This window comes from Anas acuta, chromosome 14, assembly GCF_963932015.1.
Source record: "Anas acuta chromosome 14, bAnaAcu1.1, whole genome shotgun sequence".
NCBI classification, from domain to species: domain Eukaryota; kingdom Metazoa; phylum Chordata; class Aves; order Anseriformes; family Anatidae; genus Anas; species Anas acuta.
In genome coordinates, this window is record NC_088992.1 from 6,914,678 (window position 1) to 6,936,818 (window position 22,141).

The following is a 22,141-nucleotide window of genomic DNA, read 5'->3' on the forward strand; positions in this document are numbered from 1 at the left end:
GGAGGGGGCAGTTCCCTGATGTCCTCTGCATCCCCACAGAGTCTGTCCAGAGCAGCCTGGCTCCAAAATCTGCCCCAAATGGCTCTTGAAGGGAGGAGCATCCCAGCAGGGGATCACTGAAAAAAGCCAGCGATGAGCCCCAGGGCCAGCTCACAGTCCCACCGGGTGATGGGGACACCGGGGCTGGGCTGGGAGGGTGCCCTGTCCTGGCTGCCACACTGACTGTCCCCATCACCATCCCCATCCTGCTCACCTCCCACCTATGAGCTGGCCAGAGGGACCCCCAGCACCAACCCCAGTCCTGGGGAACAGGAGGTGGCCTCAAGCCTTGCCCTGCTCCTGTCCCCAGCCCCGTTTCCCTGCTGATGGAGATCTGGGGGCAGCCCGGCCCTACTCGTTGTGTGGGGCTGGAGGGGACAAAAGCATGGCCAAGGATCCGGCTGTGCGCCCCTAAAAGCGCTCTGCCTCCCCTGCTGGATGAGCTCAGCCTGCTCCTGACCCCTAGTGGCACGGCACGGCTCGGCACGGGGACCCACGGACACGCGTGGGCACCTCCACCCGGCAGATTTTGGAACCCCTTTTCGGGGGGCAGAGGTCAGCAGGAGCTGTTGCAGCAGGGCATCCCCACGGGGAGCGTCCCCTCGCCACCCAGGGCACCTCTCCCTTTGGGAACTCGTGCACGTCTCCCACACAGGACACGTCCCTGGTGCCAGCTGCCCCGTGCAAACCTGCTCCCAGCTGCAGCCCTCTGCCCACCACCATGAGGAGGGGACAGGGACGGGTGCTCGTCACAGCACTGGAGGGACAGACACCCACCAGGGTCATCCCACGCTGGCCACCATCCCTCCCAGACCCGTGTCCTGGGTTCCCATCCTTCCCCAAAGCCCTTAGCTGCAACGATGGGCAGGAAGCAGTCCTGGTGTGTTTCCACGTGCCCTTTGTCTTCTCTGAAACAATTTCTCCTTTCCCCTTGCTGTTATCTACCCTGTGTGCACTGTGCCCACCTATCCCGCCACCAGCAGTGCATCGCCTCTTCACATCTCCCCAAGATGCTCCAGCTTTCATCAACGAGCGGCTAAAAGGCAAACACCAGCAACAAAACAACAACAACAAAGTTCTTTATTTCAGTGACCAAGAAGAAAAAAGAATTCAAAGAGAGAAGGTACTAACACGGACCCCAAAGGTGCTCCAAACAAACTGGAGCGATTTGCACGAGTCCCTCCCCACAGCAAGCCGGGTCCCAGCACGAACATGGCCCAGACCCATGGAGAGACCCACGGAGCTCCCACGCCCGGTAATCAGGCAGCTTGTGGGGCTGGGGGGTCACAGGGGTGCTCACATCCACCCTGCAGAAAAGAAAGGCACTTCCCAAAATCCAGTGGTACCCTGCAGAAGGACACGGAGTGGAACGATGGGCAGGAAGGGGCCCTGTGGCTCTGACCCCACCGCCTCTCCCCCTCCCCAGGTAACAGCCACCAGACAGAGCGAAAGCAGGGACACGATTCTGGAATTAATGTTAATCCAACAACTCACTAATATTACTCCTAAATTTCAACCCAAAGTCACTGAAATTATGGATGGGAGGCAAAAATCCCAAAGTTTTAGGATCTCCATGGAGTAAAGCCTTGCCTGTGCAGGCAGAGGGGGGGCAGTAACTTTTTCCCTCTCTCTGGAGAGGAGCAGCAGCCAGGCACTTGCAGACAGGCACTTGCTCCCCTGCATGGGGTTCACAGCATTGGCCACCGGGTATTGTGCCCTCCCCAGCCCCTCTGGAGATTCCCTTTGACTTCAATCCATGCTGGTTTGGGGGCCCTGAACTGCCCTGGGTCCCAAATTCGAGGGTCACAAGAAACACTGATCATAGGGAAATTGCACTGCTCAAGGGGCAGAAAGTCTCAACAAGCACTGCCAGCCTTAATTCCCCTATCAGCCCCTTCAAGCCCACCGGTGGGTCAGGTCTGACCCCAAAGCCCAACCTGACCCAGGTCATGAGCAGCCTTGGGCAGCTGGGGACTCGTCCCCACAGCCACACGGAGGCAGCGGCCCCGCTCTGACCGGTGCCTCCTTCTCTGCCTGGCCAAGGAGGTGGCTAGAAGCAGGGCCGTGGATATCAGATCATTTAATTGAACCTTCCTTCTAGCTCAAATGGAAATTAAGGCAAACTCACAACTAGAGCCTGAGCCTTCAGCTCCTGCAGGTGGAGGAAGCCACCTGGGACCTCTCTGCCTCCTGGTGCCACATCTCCCAAACCTTTAAATCCCCCCTCCCCTGCTGCATGGAGCGGGGCCATCTACCAAAACCCCAACGTCGTCCTTCGGAGAGGAAGAGCCAAAACCCAAGCAGCCCTGGCACTCGGTCCTCTGCCCTAAGGAGAGTCCTTCTTAGCACTGAAGCACCTCACCGGGGGATTTTGGCTCCCAAGACACCTCCCAGCTTTCTGGCTTGGACCCTCCTGGTGCAGCTCATGGGGACAGCACGAACAGCGTCAAGTCACCGCCGGGCCCCGCCGAGCCGAGCAGAGAGAGCCCAGCTCCTCACCGAGGTCCCTTCCTTGGGGTTCAAACCATGAAGAAATGCACGACGAAACCCAAGGAAGGAGGAGGGGGGGGTCTCCCCTGTGAACAGAGAGGGGGCTGCCGGGGCGGGGGGCTCAGATGTGGCCCCGGGGGCTGTGCTCGGGCAGGGGGTGCGCGGCCGGGGGCTGCTGCAGCAGGGCCAGGAGGATGCGCTGCAGCTGGGTGAGGCGGGCACGCAGCGAGGTGCTGGAGAAGAGCCTGAGCTGGAAGGACGGGTCGAGGGGCAGGATGGAGATGAGCCACCAGCACCACATCGGGCCGTCGGCAGAAGCCTGCAGGGGAGAGAGGGGGAGAGCCCCGCATCAGGAGCCGCCAGGCGGGGAGGTGCACGGCCTTCGGGCGGCACTGCTGATGGGGAATATTTGCTCGGAGCAGTAAGAAGGATCCTGCAGCAATGCCTGCCGTGGCTACGGCACTCATCCGAGCAGCCCTTTTGTCTGTTCAGGCACGAGATGGCTGGATGAACTAATTCAATTTCCAGGCAAACATTCCCTTGGGACTCTCCCCCCAACAGAGGCAACCTGGAAAGCCTTTACGAAACAAATAGAGAAATGCCTTGCACATTGGCTTGCTTAAGACCACACTTTTCAACAACACGGGACAAATCCTGCACGCTCCTAGGGGCACCCCAGCACAGCAGCACTCAGCTACCACCACCAGAGCAGAGTCAGTCACCACAGCAGCTCTTTGTAATGATCCAGGCAGGTAGCACCCTCTTGAAAGAATGAAAATTAAATTTTGGTGTTGTTTTTTTCTTCCCATAATCTGAATTTGTCAGAGCAACTTAATAAGTAAATTGGATCCTGCTGGCTTAGCACCTCTTCCCTGGCTAGTCAGGGCTTTCTCAAAGGAACAGATGATGGGAAAGGAGAGCACAGCTCAGATGTGAGGTTTGTGTGTTTGTCCATTTGTTTGTTTTTCTGTATTTTGTTTGTTTGTGTTTTTTTTGTTTGTTTGTTTGTTTGTTTGTTTGTTTTGTGCAGGGAAGCTGGTGGCCAGGCAGGAATGGCCCTGATTCAAAGGCTCTCTTGGTACCATGTGAAGTATCCCTCCCCTTGGCGCATTACCTGGATGTCCTCCTCCTTCTCCGGCAGTGGCCCATGCTGCAGCAAGAGGCGCCTGGAGGCAACGTCTCCGTGCTCACAAAACCTCTGGGCCAACTCGTAGGTGCTTTCGTGGAGGCTCTGCAGCTCCTGCAGCTCCTCCCCAGCCACCTGTGGGGGGAAGAGGAGAGAGGAGAGGGGCGTGCGTGGGTACAACGGTGCCCACCTCGGGTGTTTTGGCTTTGTCTGTCTTTTCTCCACCTCCTCTGGCTTTGTCCCACCAATTCGGGGGCTTCTGCCCTGGCTCTGCCCTCACCTTCTTGTCCTCCAGGTACTCGATGTCAGCGGTGTTGTAGCCGTCCCTGTGCCCACGTCTCAGCACGCGGAACCGCCGCCCGCCCACGGTGTCCACCAGCGACCGGCCGTCCGCCAGCAGCTCCAGCTGCCGGATCTCCAGCATGCAGCCGTAGTCTGCGAAGCTGGAAGAAGAGAGGGGGAGAAAAGAGGGCCTGAGCAGGGTGCTTATGGTGCGAGAGATGCTCATCCTGCATGCACCATCTCCAAGCAAGGAAAAGGTGCGAAATCGGAAATTAATTCTGTTGTCACTTGCTGCAAGAGGGCAGGGAATAGTGAGCACTCCCTTGGATTTGTCTTGTATGAAAATGACTTGGGTCCTCATGCTGCTCTGATGAACACACCATCCCACAAGCATCCCAAAACCCGTCTGAGGCCAGAAAATGTTATCTCATTTCACTTGAGCAGGGCTGAAGCTCTGGGAAGATTTGCCATGTAAGTACAGGTGCTTAATGGAGTACTTTAGTACAGGCTGAGCACACCCAAGACCTGGAGGTGCCACCAGGAACACAAGGTGACCACGTTGCATCAAACGAAAGCCTGTTTGGCCCAGCGTGCTGCCACAGCTTGCTATGGGCAGAGTACGAGAAGTAAGGCAACCATAAAAAGTGGCCATGGGCAGGCAGCTCAGAGATGTCCCCCTGGGGATTCTGCCGGCAGGATGCAGTGGGAGATGAAATCACACCCTGTGATTTCACACCCTCTCTGAACTACTTGGGATTTTAGAAATTCGGAGCTGGTGCAGACAGGGGTAAACGAGCTGGGGTAGAAGGAAACAGCCTCATCCCGGTGCTCACCTTTTCCCGGTCTCGTACACGCACATGCCGAACCTCCTCGTGCCGGCCTCCTGGCACTGCCGGATCATCAGGCGGTAGCGGGGCTCGAAGACGTGCAGAGGGCAGGCAACGCCCGGGAAGGACATGGTGCATACGAAGATGGGGATGTTCTTGGTCAGACTAAAGGAGAAGAAGGGAGACTGCTGTGACACCCCCAGGAACAAATCCCACCAAAGGCTCTGCATCGACTCATACCCTGCCTGCTCCCCCGAACCACATCTGTCCCTTACCCCATGAAGTGATGCCGTGGTGCAGACCACCACGATGCAGTCCTATAAATGAGAAGCCTGGGAAGCCCCCCCTGCGTACGCACAACCCCACACACCGGAGCAGGTCCCTCTTACTTGGAGAGCTCGGCCATCTCGGCCTGGTGCAGCTCCCGGCGCTCGGCCAGCTGTGCGGGGAAGGTGGCCAGCATGATGTCCTGCAGCAGCACCGTGCAGCTGTAGCTTCCAGCCTTCAGGTACTGAGAGAAAAAGACCCAGAAATAGGTTGGACAAGAGCAGGACGGGAGCCCTGAGGCTGTCCTGAGCTCTGAATCATGCTCACATGTATTGGAGCTGAGGGTACATTCAGATTTGAGAGCGGGGGCTGAAGCCCACCAGGGAGGACTGCAGGACTGAGCAGCACTGGCTCAGACCTGGGGCCCATCTAACGCAGCCTCCTGTCACTGACACTGATGTGGTCTGTGTATGACAACCTAATTTCCCCAATGGTCTCCTCTGAATCCTTTTTCATTAAAGAGAAAATCAAATCCCCAGGCTAGCAGGTTTTCCATCCATTTCCATTTTTAAAAGTAATTAGCATTAACTTCCTCCTCTCTCTCTCTCCCCTCTAACTCTCAGCCCTGTTTACGATCTCACTAAATCACTCTGGCATCTCGTGGAAATGAATCTCCTGGTCTTAATTATCAGCTGTCTGGTCATTCATGCACAAGTGGAGCTGACACCGCTGGGCCAGGCGGCTGCCAGCATGTGAGCATCCTGCCTGTCCCCTGCCTCCTGTGTGCCCCCCGTGTCCCACCTGCCCCCAGCCCCACGCTGCTGGCGTGGAGACCCGTGCCCTCACCTCTCTCAGGCTCTGCTTGCAGAGGGGGCAGTTGGGCCGGTGGTCCAGGCAGCGCTCGAGGCACTCCTTGCAGAAGGTGTGCCCGCACGGCGTCGTCACCGGCTCCAGGAACATCCTGCAAAAGAGCCACCATCGATGGACAAAGGGGACTGATGTGGGGAAGGAGCACGTGTGCTATAGGCACAGCTCCCAGCCGTCCCCAGCCCTGTGCTGTGGGTATTGCATCTTTGAATCCCCTTATTGTGACTCGAACAGGACTCCAGCTTAAGATCTTATGGGATTTTGCTTCCAGCAGGATCGAGGCATTTCCGCCACCCCCTCCTGCCACTTCAAGGGAAATTCACAGCGATGCTGCAGGACAAGACACTGCTGGAAGCTGTTTCATGCCGTGCTTCCCAAGCCCGGGCAGTACGTGGCTAGGCAACTTGCTTTCACTTAAGCTGTGTTGGCTAATCTTTGCTTGTAACTCCTGTTAATTAAATGTAAAGGTTCCTGGCTGGCTTATTCCTGTAATTACAAGCCTGGGTTCAGGCTGCTGGATGTGCACACTGATGGGAGATGACAACTGTCCCCAGCCTGAGCTCCCTGGCCCTGTGGGGTGCCCATGGGCCTTCTGGGGTGAGCATTTCCCCATCTTCCCGCAGTGGGAAGGTGCCTCCTCCTTCATCTGCAAGAGCTCAGGTCACTCCCGGGTGGCTCCAGGATCAGAAATGAAATGACCGACTTGATCCCAGCTCAGTGGGGACACTGATACCAGAGGAAATCCCCCACTGCAGGTACAGCTTGGGTCTCCTTCATTCGCACTGAGCCCTGTTTCTTCCCGAACACTGCATTTCCTTGCTCTCAGAAGATTAAATTCACATAATTCAGACCAGATTCAGCCTTGAGTTCCCTCCCTGTGGCAGTTCACTCACAGTTCATCCTCCCATGCCATGCCCAGACCTGGAGCAAGCCACTGGGCAGGAGACCCTGACCATCCTGCACGTACAGCAGCACAGCGCCCAGTCCTCTGGCAGCAGCACTTGCACAACTGGGACTGAGTTTGCTATTAAGAGGTGAAGAAAGATTCAAACCAGGGAGCAGAAGCGGGCAGGTGCCAATTCCTCATCCCTAACACTCCCCAGCCGAAGGACTCACCGTATGCAGAGGGAGCACTCCAAGTCAGAAATGCTCAGCAGCTCCCCGAGGTACGGCTGGTTACACTTCGCTGCCTCTGTCCCCTCTTCGTTAGCTGGTGGCAAAAGAAGAGAAGGAAAGAAAAGACCCCCCCCCATTTTCATACTGAGAATTAACCTTTGCTTTCTGAGGTATATGGAATCGGTGCAAACATGGTGCAAACACTGAGACTTCAGTGCCAGAATATCTTTTAAAGGGTTATTCTGCAGGAGAAGAGGTTCTGGTGCCTCTGTGGACACTCACCTGCCAACAGCCCGTGCTGCCTCTCTGCCACAGCCCCTGGATCCTGCTGTTGCCCTGGGGTGAGGATCCCCTGGCCATGCTCAGACACCGAGGACCCTCTGCCAGCCTCTGGCTCCTCCTCCTGGTCCTGGACACAGCAAAGAGAAAATTGAGCCCAACACCACTTCCCCCTTTGAATACAAACCCATTCACCCCACCGAGCACTGGGACATTTTCTTGCGTGTTGCTGTCTGTTAACATCTGGCATATGCAGGACACCAGGAGAGCATGCCCCTGACAGATATCCCCATTCAACCCCAAATCTGGGAGCCAAATTTTACCTTTTTTTGGGAGGAAACACAAACAGCCCAAGAACCGGGGCACAGAGCATGCATTCAGGGCATGGTTTATCTCATGGTTAAAGCATGGGCTTTCCCTGCCCAGATGTACCACCGGGCACTGGGGTGTGTTTGAACCCATTTCTCCCATTTACCCTCTCTCCAAACCTGCCAAATTCCTCCTTAGGAGACAAAGAGCAGAAAATGAGTTTTCCTTAATAGCTCCTAGTGGTCTGAGCTGTTCTCAGATGTGTTTTTTGGATGAAAAACCACCATTAAAACTGAATTTTTCTCTTTTATTTTTCTGAACATAATGTGGCTTTTGTGTTTTGAACACAAAGGTCTAAAATCTTGTGTAAAACAGTGCAGAACAAAACTGGGAGAGGACTGGACACCAGTAGGAGCCTCCTCTGCTCCCCCAGCCCCTCAGCACCACTTCTGAGGGTGTTTTTTCTCTCCCACCCCCTGCTACCTGCAGCTGCCCACCCCTGGTATGGTCCTGCCCGGCCTCCCTTCCCCGCACCCATGTTCCCATCACTGCAAAATCCCAGTGTGGGACATCCCAAAGGGACCCCAAGTCCCATCGCAGTCTCTTACCTGGGCTCGTGCAGAGGGGGATGCAGGGTCCCCACCGTCCCCCCCTGCCTGGGGACCGCTCGAGCCCCGGTGGGCAGCGCGTGGCCGAGCAGCATCCTCCTGGGCGAGGATCTACAAGGAGAAATGGGGCTCAGCGGGGCACTGTGAGAAGGATGTGCTGGCTGAGCTCTGCCAAACTAACGCCTTAGGGCATAAGGAAGGTGGCAGCAGGAGGCACTGCATACACGAGTTTATTTTAAGTTTTCCATTACTCAAAAAAAGCAGAAAGGGAGTGCACTGTGGAGAGAACAGGGTCTGTCCCCATTCCCCTGCCCTTTGCCTCCTGGAGGGCAAAGGTCCACTCATGGCATGAAGTCTTCGTGCTAGGGACACTGCCAGCAGCCCCAGTGGTGACAATATTTTGGCATACAGGTGGGTGCTGGCCTGAGTGACACCAAAATGAAATGGCACCAGATCTCCAGTGACAGCTTTCAGCAAACTCACATCAGGGCAATGAGAAACTCATGGCCCAGTACCCAATTTCCCTTGCTCCCAAAACCAGCCCAGAGCAGCAGGACCGTGAGGGACACGAGTCCTTCAGAGGAACAGGGCACCTCCCTGAGTGACAGGAGGGCACAGGACCATGCCACACCACGGGCCCACGCACCTTCTGCATCTCGCTCTGCACAGGCTGGAAATGGGGACACAGCGTCAGGCAGTGCTCCCAGGCCAGCAGGGCTTCGGCTCCACGTCCCATCTCCAGAAGCACCTTCCCTTTCCTGAAGAAGCCCTGCAAAGCAGAAAAACCTGTGCTGACTATGAAAAAGTGGCCAGCTGAGAGCAGGTCCCTTCAGCTCCTGTGTCTACCCTGAGCTCTCAGTGCCAAGGGATTCTCCCTCCAGCATCCTGCCCGCTCCCATCCTAGGCTGAAGTACCCATCACATACCCGCCCCCACGCTCAGACCTGTCATTTGAACCACCAAACCCACACACCACATCCAACAGAGCTCCAAAATACGACAATTGCAACAGCCAAGCAAATAAACCCTGCAGAGACTCAGAGACGGGGTCAAAGGGCTTCTGCCTTTGACGCTGCAAAGCTATTGCCAACAAGTGCAAATCAGCAAGCGAGCGCCCAGGTCTGGGGTCTTCAGCCAGGATTTCTCCCAGCCTAAAGCTATCCAAGTGACATTGGGACAGTAAGGGGAAATCCTCTGGGTCTTCCAGAGGATGGATTAGCTCCCATATGCACTGAGATGTGCCTCCAAGGCTTCTCCAGCCTCCCCTCCGCTCACCTCGTGCTCTGTGGGCTCAGCCTTGCACACAGCCTCCAGGTCCTCCAGTGCCTCCGGGTACTGCCCCAGTGCCACAAACGCCTCTGCCCGGCACCGCCGCAGGGAGATGTCATCTGGGGCTGGGAAGAGAAAGGTGGGGGCTTGTGTCATGAGCTCGTGCAGGACCACATGCCCAGAGGGGGGCATATGCTGTGCAGGCAGCTCAAGCTGAACTCAGCCAGCTCCTCTTCAGCACGAGCCACCGGCCCCATAACTCTCAGCAATAAAGTCCTTTCCCCTAAATATCTGCTTCAAACTCTGAACCTCTTCTCTGTGTTTTTCCACATCTTTCCTCAGCCAGGGAGCCCCACTGCTGCTTCGGGGCTCAGCTTCAGTTGCAGTGGGATCTGGGCTCTCATCCATCTTTTTGGGGTGCAGCAAAAAGACTGCACCACGCAAGGCGAGGAGAGACTCTGGGGGAGCAAGGAAGACTCCAGATCCACCCCACCACATGGCTCTGGGCCCCGCAGCACAAGAAAAGGCTGAGGTTTCCCAAAACAGAGGAAGGGAATTGGGCACCCAGGCCTGCATTATCACAATGTCACTGGTGGGACCTCAGCGTGCAGACACTGCTGGCCAGGACACCCCAGTGGCACGGTGCAGAGCAGTCCCTCGGAAACCAGCACCCTGAAATCCCACGCGGCACGACTCAGCCAGGTGTGGCGATGCTTTGTGGGTTTGAACCGTGCAGGATTCGCAGACCCACCCCATTATATCACAGCCACGGAGGTGACCTACATCTGCTGCTGACTGCCAGCCAAGGCAGTGGCCCCGCGCCTCCCCCAGCGGCGAGCATCGCCCGACGGCTGCCAAGGGCTGGGGCCGGGGACACGCTGCAGTGGGGAAAGCACAGCTGCAACCCCTGTCCCTGCGGACAGGACACCAGTGTCATCACATCTGTCCCTGATGGCTCCCTGTGGGATGACGGTACGGCCAGCATCCGGGGCCACTTTGGAGCCAAACATCATTTCTGGTGATGTCTCCCGCACTCCCAGCCCCGGCAGCTTTTTCTCCCAGCCCCGGTTCACACCAGGCGCCGATGCAGCCGTGCCAGCTCCCAGCAGGTCCCGACTCGCAGCCCCGTGGCAGCAGGGTGCAGGAAGCCGGCGTCTGCCCTCCCCTGCTGCCACCATGCCCGGGCACCCACAACATCCAGCCACGAGGAGGAAGCTCCAGGGCAGCTCCTGCCTCCTTCCAGCACAGCGCACAGCAGGACCCCACTCTCTGCCCTGCTCCAAGTGCAAGCCAAGTGCAATCTCCCATCCCGAGCTGCCCTGCACGAATCAGGCTGAGCGGGCACCGCATGCTCCCTCCAAGCCCACGTGCGTGTGTGATGACAGCCACGACCTTGGCACCTGGAGCAGGAAGCAGGGGAACTTGCTGTGCTGTGGCCCGTCCCTCAGGCACACGTCTAGAGATGAAATGCTCCAGCTCGCGGTGACACGTGGAGATGAAAACACGGGTACAAAGTCCAGGGGCTTATTTTCCACATGGGCAAACGCATTTGAACATTTGAACTGCCTGGTAATAAAGTGTCTGCTTTGGCAGAAACGAGATGTGTAAAAGCAGGCTACAAATTCTGCATTTCTCTCCTGCTGCAGCTATTTTTGATCTATGATATCATTAGACATCGGGGACGTGAGCCAGCTGGCAGACCGGCGGCTGCAGAGTGACTGACAGCACTCCTGGCACGTCAGGAGCCCTCCTGTGTTACGCTGCACCTTTTTGTTCACTTTGTCAACTTGTTATCTTCTGGTTTTCTATTCGCTTTAGCCACGCAGTCTCCCAAGCAGAGAGCTGCTCTGGTTGGCAGCAAGTTTTGTGCAAAGCTGAGGGTCCCTGCCCTGGCAGCATGGAGTGGGACTGTGCAAACCAGCACACGCACTCCCACCGGTCAAGCTTTTATTAACCTTAGGGGTTTAAAGAGGAGCCCAGGAGAAGCTGTGCAGCCTAAAAGTGGTCAGCAGGCTGCAGGGGGTGGGAATCCTGCCCCGAAAGCACCACCCACATGGCAGAGCCCGAGCAGCACCGGCACACACAGGTTTATGGGAGCTGATTCCTGTTTCCTCACTGCCCCAACCCAGCTTCCCCTGCCCGCCAGGGAGCCGAGCACGTAGTGAAGAAAGGCCAAGGGCAGAGCTTGCAACAGTTTGCTCTTTCTCCTCACAGAGCCTTTTAAAAAGAAATACCTAAGTGTACCGCCCAACAAGACAAAAGCCTGGCACTCATGAAAAGAGAAGCCGAGGACGGCGCATGTGCGTTTGCTTTGCACAAAGGGCGCAGGGGATGTGAAGGGGGTGCCTGGGGAGGCTGCACAAAGGGACCCACACTCTGCTGCCAGCACCGGGACCGCTGGCACCTCAGCCACGCTGTGCACCCCTGGCACTTGTCTGGCAGTGGCAATGAGCGAGGAGCGAGTGCCTGCAGCAGGAGGGGAGCTCGGTGCTGCCCGCACAGCGCTGTCATAGAAACGCCAGAGGACCTCCTGCCTTCACCACCCCAGCCCCCTGCTCTCCAGACGCGTTGTGTAACCCCTTTTAGTTCAGCGGTACTCTCCAAGAAATCCACTTAGGGCTGTGTGTTAAAGCAGACAGACCCCCCCGGCCTGATCCTGATCCTGCAGGTGAATGTCACGGTGGGGCTGGGTGCAGAAGGGGGCTGGGGGACCCCTCTGCGTGCCATGGGGGGCTCAGACATGTCTGTCCTGGACTAGAGAAGTCCCAGCCATTTTACATAATGATTGCAAACCCCCCAAACTCTTCCCCTGATGCTGAAACATTGCCGGACACCGCTGGGAAGCTGCTGACGTCTCGTCTATCACTACACACCTCCTTCCTCTCCAGCTGCCCGCTAACGCCAAGAGCCCAGGGCCAGTGGGACCTGGCTGTGCGCCCCATCCTGCCCACGGCCCCGGCACTGGGGACAAACATCAGGGCTCAACCCGGCCACCACAGCCCCAGAAGGCCAAGTCCCCCTGCTGATGCTCTGGCAGGGGTGGGGATGAGTCCCTTACACCTGCAGACACTGGAGAAAAACCCAACTTCTTTACCCCTCCTCCCCATCCCATCTCAGCACTTCCAGCACTCCAAATGAGCTCCCCAGGTCTCCCAGCTCATGCTGGCACGGGTGGCACCGTGACATGGGGACAAAGCGACCCACACCGGTACCCACCTGCCCCACCAGCACCATCCACACATCCTCACCCCAGCTGGACAACAGACCCGAACCCTCCTGGGACCACCAGCCCCAACCCACCCCCCAAGCCCCTCTGGACCCAGGGGATGCTTACCCAGCTCGACGCCCTTCTGAGCCACCCCCAGCGCCTCCTTCGCCTCCCCACGGGTCAGATGGTGCCGGACACGGGCCACCAGCCCCGCCAGCCGCCTGCCCCGGTCCTCGCACTTCTCCAGCAGGTTGCAGAGCACCACGTTGCGCCTCGGCCCGCCGACTCCCAGCAGCTTGAGCTTCTCCTGGCAGAGGGGGCAGCGGGAGGGCACGGCCCCCCCGAGGCACGGCGTGCACAGCGAGTGGCCGCACGACACCGTCACCGGCTCCCAGAGCTGCAGGCGGCAGGATGGGCAGCGCAGCAGCTCCCCGCTCCCAGGGGGGCACCAAACGGGGCTATCCCCCCTGGGAGGGCTGGGAGGGTCGCGGTTCATCGCTGCTGCCCTTCAAAAGGAGCCGGGGAGCTGCTCCCAGGGCCGGCGGTGCGCGCACATCCCGGGAGCCGCCGCCGCCGGCCCCCCCCAGTGCCACCGGGCTCAGCCCATCCTCCCCACCGGGGGGGCTGCAAAGGGCTGCGGAGCCCGGGCACGGCACGGTAGGGCACGGTAGGGCACGGCACGGCCGGGACACGGCTCCTACCGTGTGTCCCCCCCCCGTAACCGGCGGGGGCACCATTGGCTGCAGCCGCCGCTGCGCTGCGCCCGCCCCGCCCCGCCCCGGGCGCGTTTCGTAACGGGGAACGGGGCGGGGGACGGGGGGGAAAACGGGGTGCTAGGGGGCACCGGGCACCGAGGTGAGACCCGGGAGGGATGAGGGCATGAGGGGAGGATGGGGGATGCGGGGCCGGTTCCCGGTGTGGGGTGCTGGGGGGCTCTGGAGCAAGAGGGGTGAGGGGTTTGTTGGGGTGCTCCCCGCTGTGGGGTGCTGGAGAGCCCCGTGGGTCGGATGGGGTGCAAGGTGCCCGGGAGGTTGGTGAGGCTGGGGGACCCCAAGTGTGCCCCTGCAGCCCCCGCCATGCAGCCACCTCGCTGCAGGGTGCATGGGACAATGTAGGGTCCCTCCAGGGCAGGTGGGACACTGCGTCTTCCCCAGGTGAACCAGCAGGGACCTGGGTGGGGAGGTCCCCTTCCTGCTCACAGCCCCCCGGGACAGGGGGGAAGCATCCCCCTGCCACACATCCCAGCAGCAAGGCGATGGCTGCTGTCAGAGAGCTGGTGCTGGGAAAAACAGCTTAGTAGTTCAGACTTTATGTAAGGATGATGCACAGCAATCCACAGGCTCTTTTGCATGTCCCTAAAAGCCAAACAAAGACGGGAGCACGCTGGCAGGGATGCTCAGGGAGGGAGATCACCGGTGAGCCAGCAGTGCTGGTGCAACTCCTGTCCCACTGAGGGAGTGGCTGGCAGAGGCTGGGGCTGTGGAGCAGGTTTTGTTTCAAAACCTACTGTGATTTCATTAAACAGCTCACGAGTGGTTTTAAAAGTTCAAAACCTAATTATTTTCTGCGGGCTCTGCAGACGGGTGGAATCCTTGGCCCTGCTCAGCAGCACAGCCCCGAGCACCTCCTTCCCCAGCCCTCCATCCCACGGGGCACTGGGGACTGCAGACACCCTTGGAGTACCATGGGGCTGCCCAGAACCCCATTAGGGACAGCCTCTGTGTTCCCATCTACTTTGGGTAGGGTCGAAGCCACCTCCATCAGTCATCCCTGGGGGGTCCCACCAGGCCTCCTGCCAGTCGCACTCCTGGACCTTTCTCAGATGCACAAGGCTCACTTACAACCAAAGCTGTCGCCTCATGTTTTAGTTCCTAGTGGCTAGTTTTTCCACCAAAACCTGGATAATGACTAAAACACAACATTGTCACCAAGAAGCCCTGACCACCCAGCTTACCCCTCCAGCAGGACGCATTGCTGAGCCATGACCCGAGGGCGATTTCAACCACCACATCCAAGTAGCCGAGTGCTCCCAAAATCTGCTGCTGTGGCTCAGCCGGGAGCAGCAGCCCTCTGGGAGCCAGCAGCAGGTGGGGGGCAGCCTTCACCACCCCAATGTGCCCCTCCAGGCGATGCTGGGCTGCTCCTGTGCCCTGCCTGCTCTGCTGCTCACCTCCTGATTCACTCCTCAGGCATCCTCGCGCGTGCGGGCCCAGCGCCTCGCCAGCAGCGAGGCCGTGCTGCTGCTTTGCGTAATGCATTCAGAAATCAATCAGCCACAACATGTACATGTGCTGGAAACGGGGCTTTGCTGGCACCAGCGTGAGGGCAGTGTGTTTTCTTCTGTCTACAGAGAGCTGAGCTGGTGGTGAAGTCCAAATGCTTTTGCTTGTCACTGGTGTGCTTGTGCCGAATCAGTATGTGCTGAAATAAAATAAAATTAAAATAAAATAAAATTAAATAATTAAGCATTAAATTAAATTAAATTAAATTTAAAATAAATACCTAATGTTAACTATTCCGCTGACCAGATGAGGACTCAGTGTTTTGCAGAACAACTCACGCTGTGCTCAGGTGCAATTTGCAGAGCACTATTGGATTTTTCTCTTTCCGCTTTAAAGGTGAGGCCCAGCCAGGCTGGGGAGCTGCAGGGGGTGTCCCAGAGACAAGCAGCCCCTGGCTCCCCCCTCTCTCTGCCATCATGCCGCCGGTTCCCCGGCTTTGGCACAGGCTCCTGGATGTGGCACAGACAGCGGAGCTGCAACGTGGGACTCGGTGCCTTCACGACGGGTGGTTGTGTGTGTGGTTCCAGCACTTAAATATTTGCTGCCAGTGTTGACATTGGGTTTTGACATGTTTGACAGGAAGGAGTGGAACAGAGGTGACAGCACCTACCTGTGGTGCCTTCACAGTGCTGGCAGGGGAGACCGGGGTGCTCCTTGGGGTGTCTGCGGAGGCACCACCGGCAGCTGCTGGGCAGGGATGTGCCCCATGTGTGCCATGGCCCCGTCACACACCTACCCTGCTCTTCCCTCTTGTGTGGATGGGGTTGTCACCATCAGACCTGCAAGTCCTGTTGTGCAGAGGTAAAACAAGTTTTTCTCTTTCAAAAACACCCGAAAGAGGAAAGAGTTGGCACCCAGCCGAGGAGAAGCAGCACAGGGGCTGCGGCGCTGCCACAGCAGGAGATGGGCTGGGCTGGAGGCAGCGGGGATGTGCAGGAGTCAGCGGGCACAGGATAAGGCTTTGAGCTTTATTCCTGCTCGGGCAAAGGGCCAGGACCAGGCTGAGCACCTGTGCAGCCCCGCTCCTGCCCCTCTGGTTCCCAGCTGGGGCTGGAGCCCAGCCCCATGTCCTTGGGGTTGGCGCAAGGAGTTGTTTTTACACCTCGGTACGTGCAAATAGCACGCGGGGAGGCACTTGCATCATACGCCTCCCAGCGTGTCTACAAGCACATCAGCTTCCTGGCATTTTTGCTTTCTTTGCCTCACAGTATTTCTGTATCCAGGATATCGTTCAGCTGCCGGGTTTCTCCGTTTGCCACACGCAGTTCAAAGCCGGTCCTGGGAAATGGAGCAAGAGGAAGTGGAAGCAGGTGGTGCGGGAGGCTCCTGCCTGCAGTCCCCGCCTGCCTTTTGTAACAAGCACCTTTTTTAACAAGCACCTTTTTTAACAAGCACCTTTTCCTCCAGGTCCCTGCGTCCAACCAGGGCAGCTGCTCCGTGCCTGGTTTTCTCTCTGGCAGACGCAGCCGATTGCCACACTGCTGCTCCTTGATGTCTGGTATTCGAGGTCTGAGCTGTGCTGACTGGGCACTGGGCAGGGAGCAACCACACAAATTACATGGTGCTGTTCCCTCAATCCCGAAACTCGGCTGGCTGAGAGCTCCGAGAGGCCCCGACTCTCAGTGAGGAGGATCGGAGGTAAACAGGGCAGGCGATTTCAGAAAACTTCAATATTTCCCTTTCAAGAAAACATCAGTATTTTCCCTTCTGAGTCACGCAGGCTTTGCCCAAGGCATCCTCATTCCTAGAGAAAGGCGCTGAGTGTCACATGGACCGGCCAGACACACTGCAGCGATGTGAGGCTATCGCAGTGCTCACGTAACCCTGCTTCTGCCTCCAGTCCTGGAAACCTGAGAGGCGAGTGGGGAGGGCCCCAGTCCCCGTCTGGCTCATTTTACTCTCTTGGGCCAAACGTCTTGGCAAAGAGGTTGATGGAATATTCTCACTCGGCCTTGAAGCACGTCCCACATTAAAAACGTGGAGAAAACCATGGGCATGTATGAGCCATGCCGGGTAAAAGCAAGGTCAGAATTGTCCCCATTACCCTAGGACGGTCTGCAGGGCAGGATGCTGGGAGCTCGCAGTGATTCCCTGCAATCTCCACCCCCCCCAGCCTGATACCTCGGTGTCCTTCTCTAGCAAGGACAAAGAGCTCTTGTGAAGCCAGCGGGCCAAATTCCAGCTAAGCCCTGTATGTGAACACGACGGAGAAAGAAGCACCTCAAAGACTCAGGGAGCCGTGCAGAGGGCTTCAGGAATGCACTGAGCAGCCCCCATCCCCACACCCAGCGGTGGGGAGTACTAAACACATGGACAGTGCTGGATTTGGGGCAGGACAAGCTGGGATACGCATGCCACAATTATAGCCCATTGCCTGGAGGCTCGCTGCAGTGCTGGTGGCCTGGGCAGAGCTTCTGCTTCCCCCACATCTGCAACCCTTTGCTCTGGGAGCAGCATTTCTGGCCGTGCCATGTTTCCGTGTTGGTTTGCTCCCACCTCTCCCTGAAATTCAGGCTGCAGGTGAACGGCCTTTGGGTACAGGAGCTGTGGACCCTTCCTCAGGGTCCAGCTGCTATTGCTCCACAGCTCTGTCACCCAGAAACTCATCCCAGAGGATCTGCTGGAGCAAACCACAGGTGTTCCTTCACAATGAGCCTGGTGCTGCTTCTTTGTGGATGTTATGAATGTATCACAGTCAGGTTTCGTGAACAAATTCCCCTCTCTGCTCTTCTGAAGGAGCCAATGCAGGACTCTCAGAAGAAAGCATTTGCAGGGTTTGTACACTTAGAGACATTTTTATGAAAAGGAATCCCAAGCACCACAGTGAATAAAGCTCTGGTATAACTTCCAGCTTTTAATTAACATGGCGAGAAGCCTTTAATTTCCAGATACTGAGAATGAGAGGACAAATTGCAGAAGGACTCAGCACGGGGAGTCTCCAGGGAGCAGGGGTGGGAGGAGAGATTTGACCTCCCAAAGCGCCCTCCACTTGTGAGACACGTGTTCTGCTCTGGTTTTGCTTTTCTTATTATTCAGCACAAAAATAGAAGAGTTGGTTTGTAGGAAACCTCTGCCTGGCACCCTGCAGAGATTAGTAGATCGTAAGCAGGGCTGCAGGAATCAGCTTTGCCGGGAAAGTCAGGATTTCTTACTGTTCCCACTTTTTGGTGGAATGAAAAAGCAGCTTTGAAATTTTCCACGAAGAAGGCCACTTGGGAACAAAGGAAAGATTTCTGTTTGATCTCTACCTTAAGAGAGGCTTGTTTCCCTAACAGGACACGTTACATAACAAAACACCCATGTTTACTCAATGCAACCCCAAAGTGCAAGATGGAAAATTTCAGAGCAAAATAAAGGTCTGACCTTACTGTTCTGAAATTATCAATATTTAGAGAAAAATGCCTTAATTCGGGGCCATCTCTGCATGGAGTGGCATGGCAATTACTTCTTTCTCCATGCCCAGGGTCTCCTGGCACCTGTATCTCTGCAAGGCCCTGGGTGGCCACGTGCCGTGCAGGGTCCCTGCAGCCACCCCTGGTGTGAGCAGGGGCAGCACAACCCTTCCTGCTGCCTCTGGGTGATTATATAAAGAGGATTAAATGTGTGTAAACAAGGCTTGCTTAAGTAACGTCACGGCTGCCAGTTTCTCTTGCTGGTCTTCTTTTCCTACTCCACCCCTCCACGAGCTGGACGTGACGGATGCTCAGCATGGCCCTGTCCATGCTCCGCTCCCAGCTGGCCAAAGACACGTCCAGGGAGACCCAGGCTGAACTATGAGGGTGTTTAAAGCACATTTGGTGGTTAAGCACCCCAGTGGAGCTAGATTTCATGCCCAGCAATACTAGGGAAGCTCTTGAGGCTGTGGGCAAGCACCAAGGTCATGCTGGGGGATACCCAGCTGTCCCCAGCCCCGTCCCACAGGACACCACTGTCCCCCACGGTGCTGCAGGGCTCGTCCTCAGCATCTCCAAAAGCCAAATGTTTGGCCTACTTTGTGTCCCTCCAATGAGCATTTTTAAAGCCCTAATCCAGGTAGCTGTCACGGATGCTCATGCTGTAAGTCCATTCATGTCACCTGGATTCAAGCCAGGGCTGAGACACAATGAGGAATTAGGGACTGCAGATAACTGGCGAAACCTCATCAGTTCAAATCAAGGCATCACTTGGGAACAGAGAGGAAGCACCCTGTATTTGCACAGAGCTTTGTGCAGTGGCCCAGAGCAGCGAACAAAACCCACAAACAGTAAGGCTTTCCGTGTCTTGGTGATCACCATCACCCAGCAATGTGGGGTTTATGTACACGTGCTGGCTCTGAGGACACGAAGCAATGGGATTTGGGGCAGTGTGAGGACGTGGCAAGCTCATTTGCAGACAGTTGCTTATAAAATTCAATGCTGGGAGCTGTGGCACAAGGTGCAGAGGCAGTTTTAGAGCTTTGAATCTCTTTAGCCCATCCCAGGGCAAGAAATCCACCATCAGGTGTAAAGAGATGCAGTAAAGAGATCAGTTCCAACAGAGCACCGACAGGCACATTTGACCTCAGAAAAATGGCCTGGCACAGCACACTTGGGAAATTCCCAAAGTTAAAAAGCAAAGGTAGGGCCATCCCTTTCATGTTCAGGCACATTGAACTTATTCCCAGAGCTTCCCAACCTGCGAGAGCGTGGCCTGAGGGGAATGCAAACTGCTCTGTGTGCTGTTTGGGAGTAGGCTGTGTCTTGTGCAAGGTTCTCGCATACTTGTGCACAAAGCAATGGAAGCCACAGGGGCCCCATGGCACTACTTTACATTGGGGTGTCCCCGTTCATGTGAAACGTGGCACTTAAACTCAGCCTTCTGACAGCCAGTTTAGCTTTTGGCATTGGCTGTTTGTTTGCTCTACATGTTTTCCCTTTAATCTCGGCGCTGGATCACTAAGAAAACATTCCTCAGCATCGCTCCTGCTGCTTGCTGGGGTTGTACAGGAACCGGCTGCGTTCGCTCCCTGTCCTGCGGTTCTATGTAAAATCCTCCCCGGCGCTGACTGCTAACCCAGGTTTCTCTGAACTCTGCATTACCCGAGGAATAACGCCCTTCTGAGGAAGCCTTACCAAACAGCCGAGCGGTTACGAAACCCTGTCCCCTGCTGCCACACGTCCCAGCCCCGGTAGATGGCGGTGGCAGATCATTTTTCCCATTTTTTCCCCTTTTTCCTGGCGCTGCGCCCTCTCCCAGCCGCAGGCAGGGACATCCTCAGCCCCCTCTCTGCCGGCAGCCTGGCAGAAAGCGGGGTTTGGGGGTTTTCTCCCCCTATTCTGACTGCTTTTAGTATGGTTTGGGTTCCGTAGAAAATCACAGCAGGTTGTAACAGCTCAGCACAGCCTCGGGCAGCTGAAACCGCCTGCTGCACAGCCCCGGAGCGAGAGGCACGGAGAGGACAGGGAAGGGTTTCTCCATTTCAGGGGCCACCCAGAGCCAGGCAGCCAGGGCTGCTGGATTTCTGTCCATTCCCTTTCATGATCTTGAACAAAACCTGCTTGTGCTCCCCCAGATGCCAGCTCCCCATCACCTGCTTTTCCTTGGCCACGCAGCTCTGGGGAGGCAGCCTGCCAGCACGAATAAATAGCATCTCTCTTTGGAGCCCGCAAACTCTTTTATTTGGCTAAAAGCAGCCAGTCCCCCCTCCGAAGTGCTGCCACCAGCATCCCCACCTCCCGGGGGTGCACAGCAAGGCTAATCTGCAGCTTCCTTCTCATCGTCCTTGTCGCTGCTGTGCTCCTGGGGCTAGAGAAGAAAAGCAACACCAGGTGAGCAGAGTGCTGGGCGCCCCATCCCCTGGTACCTCTAGGTACTGAATGCCACCCAAAAACAGCACCCGCACGGGGGCTGGGGGTGTTGGCGAGCAGTTTTGGGGATTACCTCCTCTGAGACACTTTGGGAGCTGCTGCTACTCCTGTCGCCACCTTCCTCATCTCCCTGCAGGGGCAGAAGGAAGGATAAATGTCACCAGGGCCCCGACACCCCATTTACCCCCCTTGGGATAGAGAGGTGGAAGGTTGCATGGAGAGCCAGGCTCTGTCCCCCCAGTGCCACTGTGGATCCACGAGTGACCATCACCCTGCAGAGGCCTCCAGAGCTGAGAGCAAAGATTCAGTGGCCACCGCGGTGTTTTGTCTGGGTTTAAATGGGAGGAAAAAGAGGGAGAGCTAACCAGGAACAGCAGGATCAAAGAGAGAGCTGCCTCCCAGTGGAAAAGCCATGCGCACGGTGCGATTTCCAGGCTGCGGATGGCACAGCACCATCCACCAGAGGCGTGTGGATGCCATGAGTCACTGCAGCCAGGATGTAAATCGGGCAGGGCAGGTGATTTCTAACACCCTACAAGCCCTGGCTGCCTCCCATGCCCTCTTGTACCATTTTTGGTACTCAGTGGGAAGCAGGGAGCTCTGCCCTGTGCACATCCCTGCTGTGCCCCTGTTCCCTGCAGCAGTGCTCAGGGTGCTGGGTGCCCCATGGGTGCTGCACAGCCATGGACATGGAGGTTCCCCAACACGGCTGGTTTGGGAAGTGCTGGGCTCACCCTGAGCACCATGCTGGGGACTTTGGGGCTGGAAATCCTCTGGGAAATGGTTCAGCAGCCAATCTGTGAAAAGCTCCATCATTCCCCTACCTTTTCTTCCTCTTTCTCCTCCTCCTTTTCTTTCTCTTCTTCAGCGCCCTTCTCCTCTCTCTCCTTATCTTCCCGTCCAAACCCTACAACAGACACAGGTTGAGGGTCGTTACCAGCAGCACCCAGTACACGCGCACCCATAGGAGGGGGCTGCAGGTCCCCTTCCCACCCCAGCTCCCACTGGACACTCACATTTCAGGATTGTCGACATTTTGCTGCAGCCAAAGGGCTCTGGGGCACAAGGTGCTCACACCTGTGGCACAGAGAGGAGTGACCGGAGGGGGAATAACGTGGGCTTTTCAGGGATGAAGACACCTTCCCGGTCCCCACCGTTTGGTTTTCTCTTCAAATATGCAGAGAGATGCCTTAAGACCACTTCCAAACCCACCTGGGAGCAAGTGAAAATTAAATAAATATTTAAAACATTTAAAAATGAGAGTAAAGACCACTATTTTGAGCTCTTGGGAAACCACAGCAGAGAGGAGACCTTCCCCAGGGATGGGACAGTAGCAGGGAGGGAGACA

At 56.7% G+C, this 22,141-nt stretch overlaps 1 protein-coding gene across 1 annotated transcript; it reads right to left on the reverse strand.

Annotated features, from left to right (window-relative positions):
- Positions 1 to 1,101: 1,101 nt before the first annotated feature.
- LOC137864241 (LON peptidase N-terminal domain and RING finger protein 1-like) lies at positions 1,102 to 13,391 on the reverse strand. Its single transcript, XM_068698162.1, has 12 exons — positions 12,813 to 13,391; positions 9,485 to 9,603; positions 8,857 to 8,979; positions 8,211 to 8,321; positions 7,297 to 7,423; positions 7,015 to 7,108; positions 5,878 to 5,992; positions 5,154 to 5,275; positions 4,771 to 4,929; positions 3,936 to 4,098; positions 3,644 to 3,790; positions 1,102 to 2,848 (listed from the first exon to the last, which is right to left on the reverse strand). The coding sequence occupies exons 1-12, from the start codon at positions 13,180 to 13,182 to the stop codon at positions 2,651 to 2,653; spliced, it is 1,848 nt and encodes a 615-aa protein (XP_068554263.1). The 5' UTR covers positions 13,183 to 13,391; the 3' UTR covers positions 1,102 to 2,650.
- Positions 13,392 to 22,141: the final 8,750 nt, after the last annotated feature.

What these genes read in the sequence shown, in the direction of transcription:
- LOC137864241 (XM_068698162.1), bottom strand. Translation starts at nt 13,182, where the DNA reads ATGAACCGCGACCCTCCCAGCCCTCCCAGGGGGGATAGCCCCGTTTGG. An exon ending in CCCCCTCTGCACGAGCCCAG is followed by an intron (nt 7,424 to 8,210) that starts GTAAGAGACTGC and finishes TGCTGTGTCCAG; the next exon opens with GACCAGGAGGAGGAGCCAGA. An exon ending in AGTACCTGGAGGACAAGAAG is followed by an intron (nt 3,791 to 3,935) that starts GTGAGGGCAGAG and finishes TTCCCCCCACAG; the next exon opens with GTGGCTGGGGAGGAGCTGCA.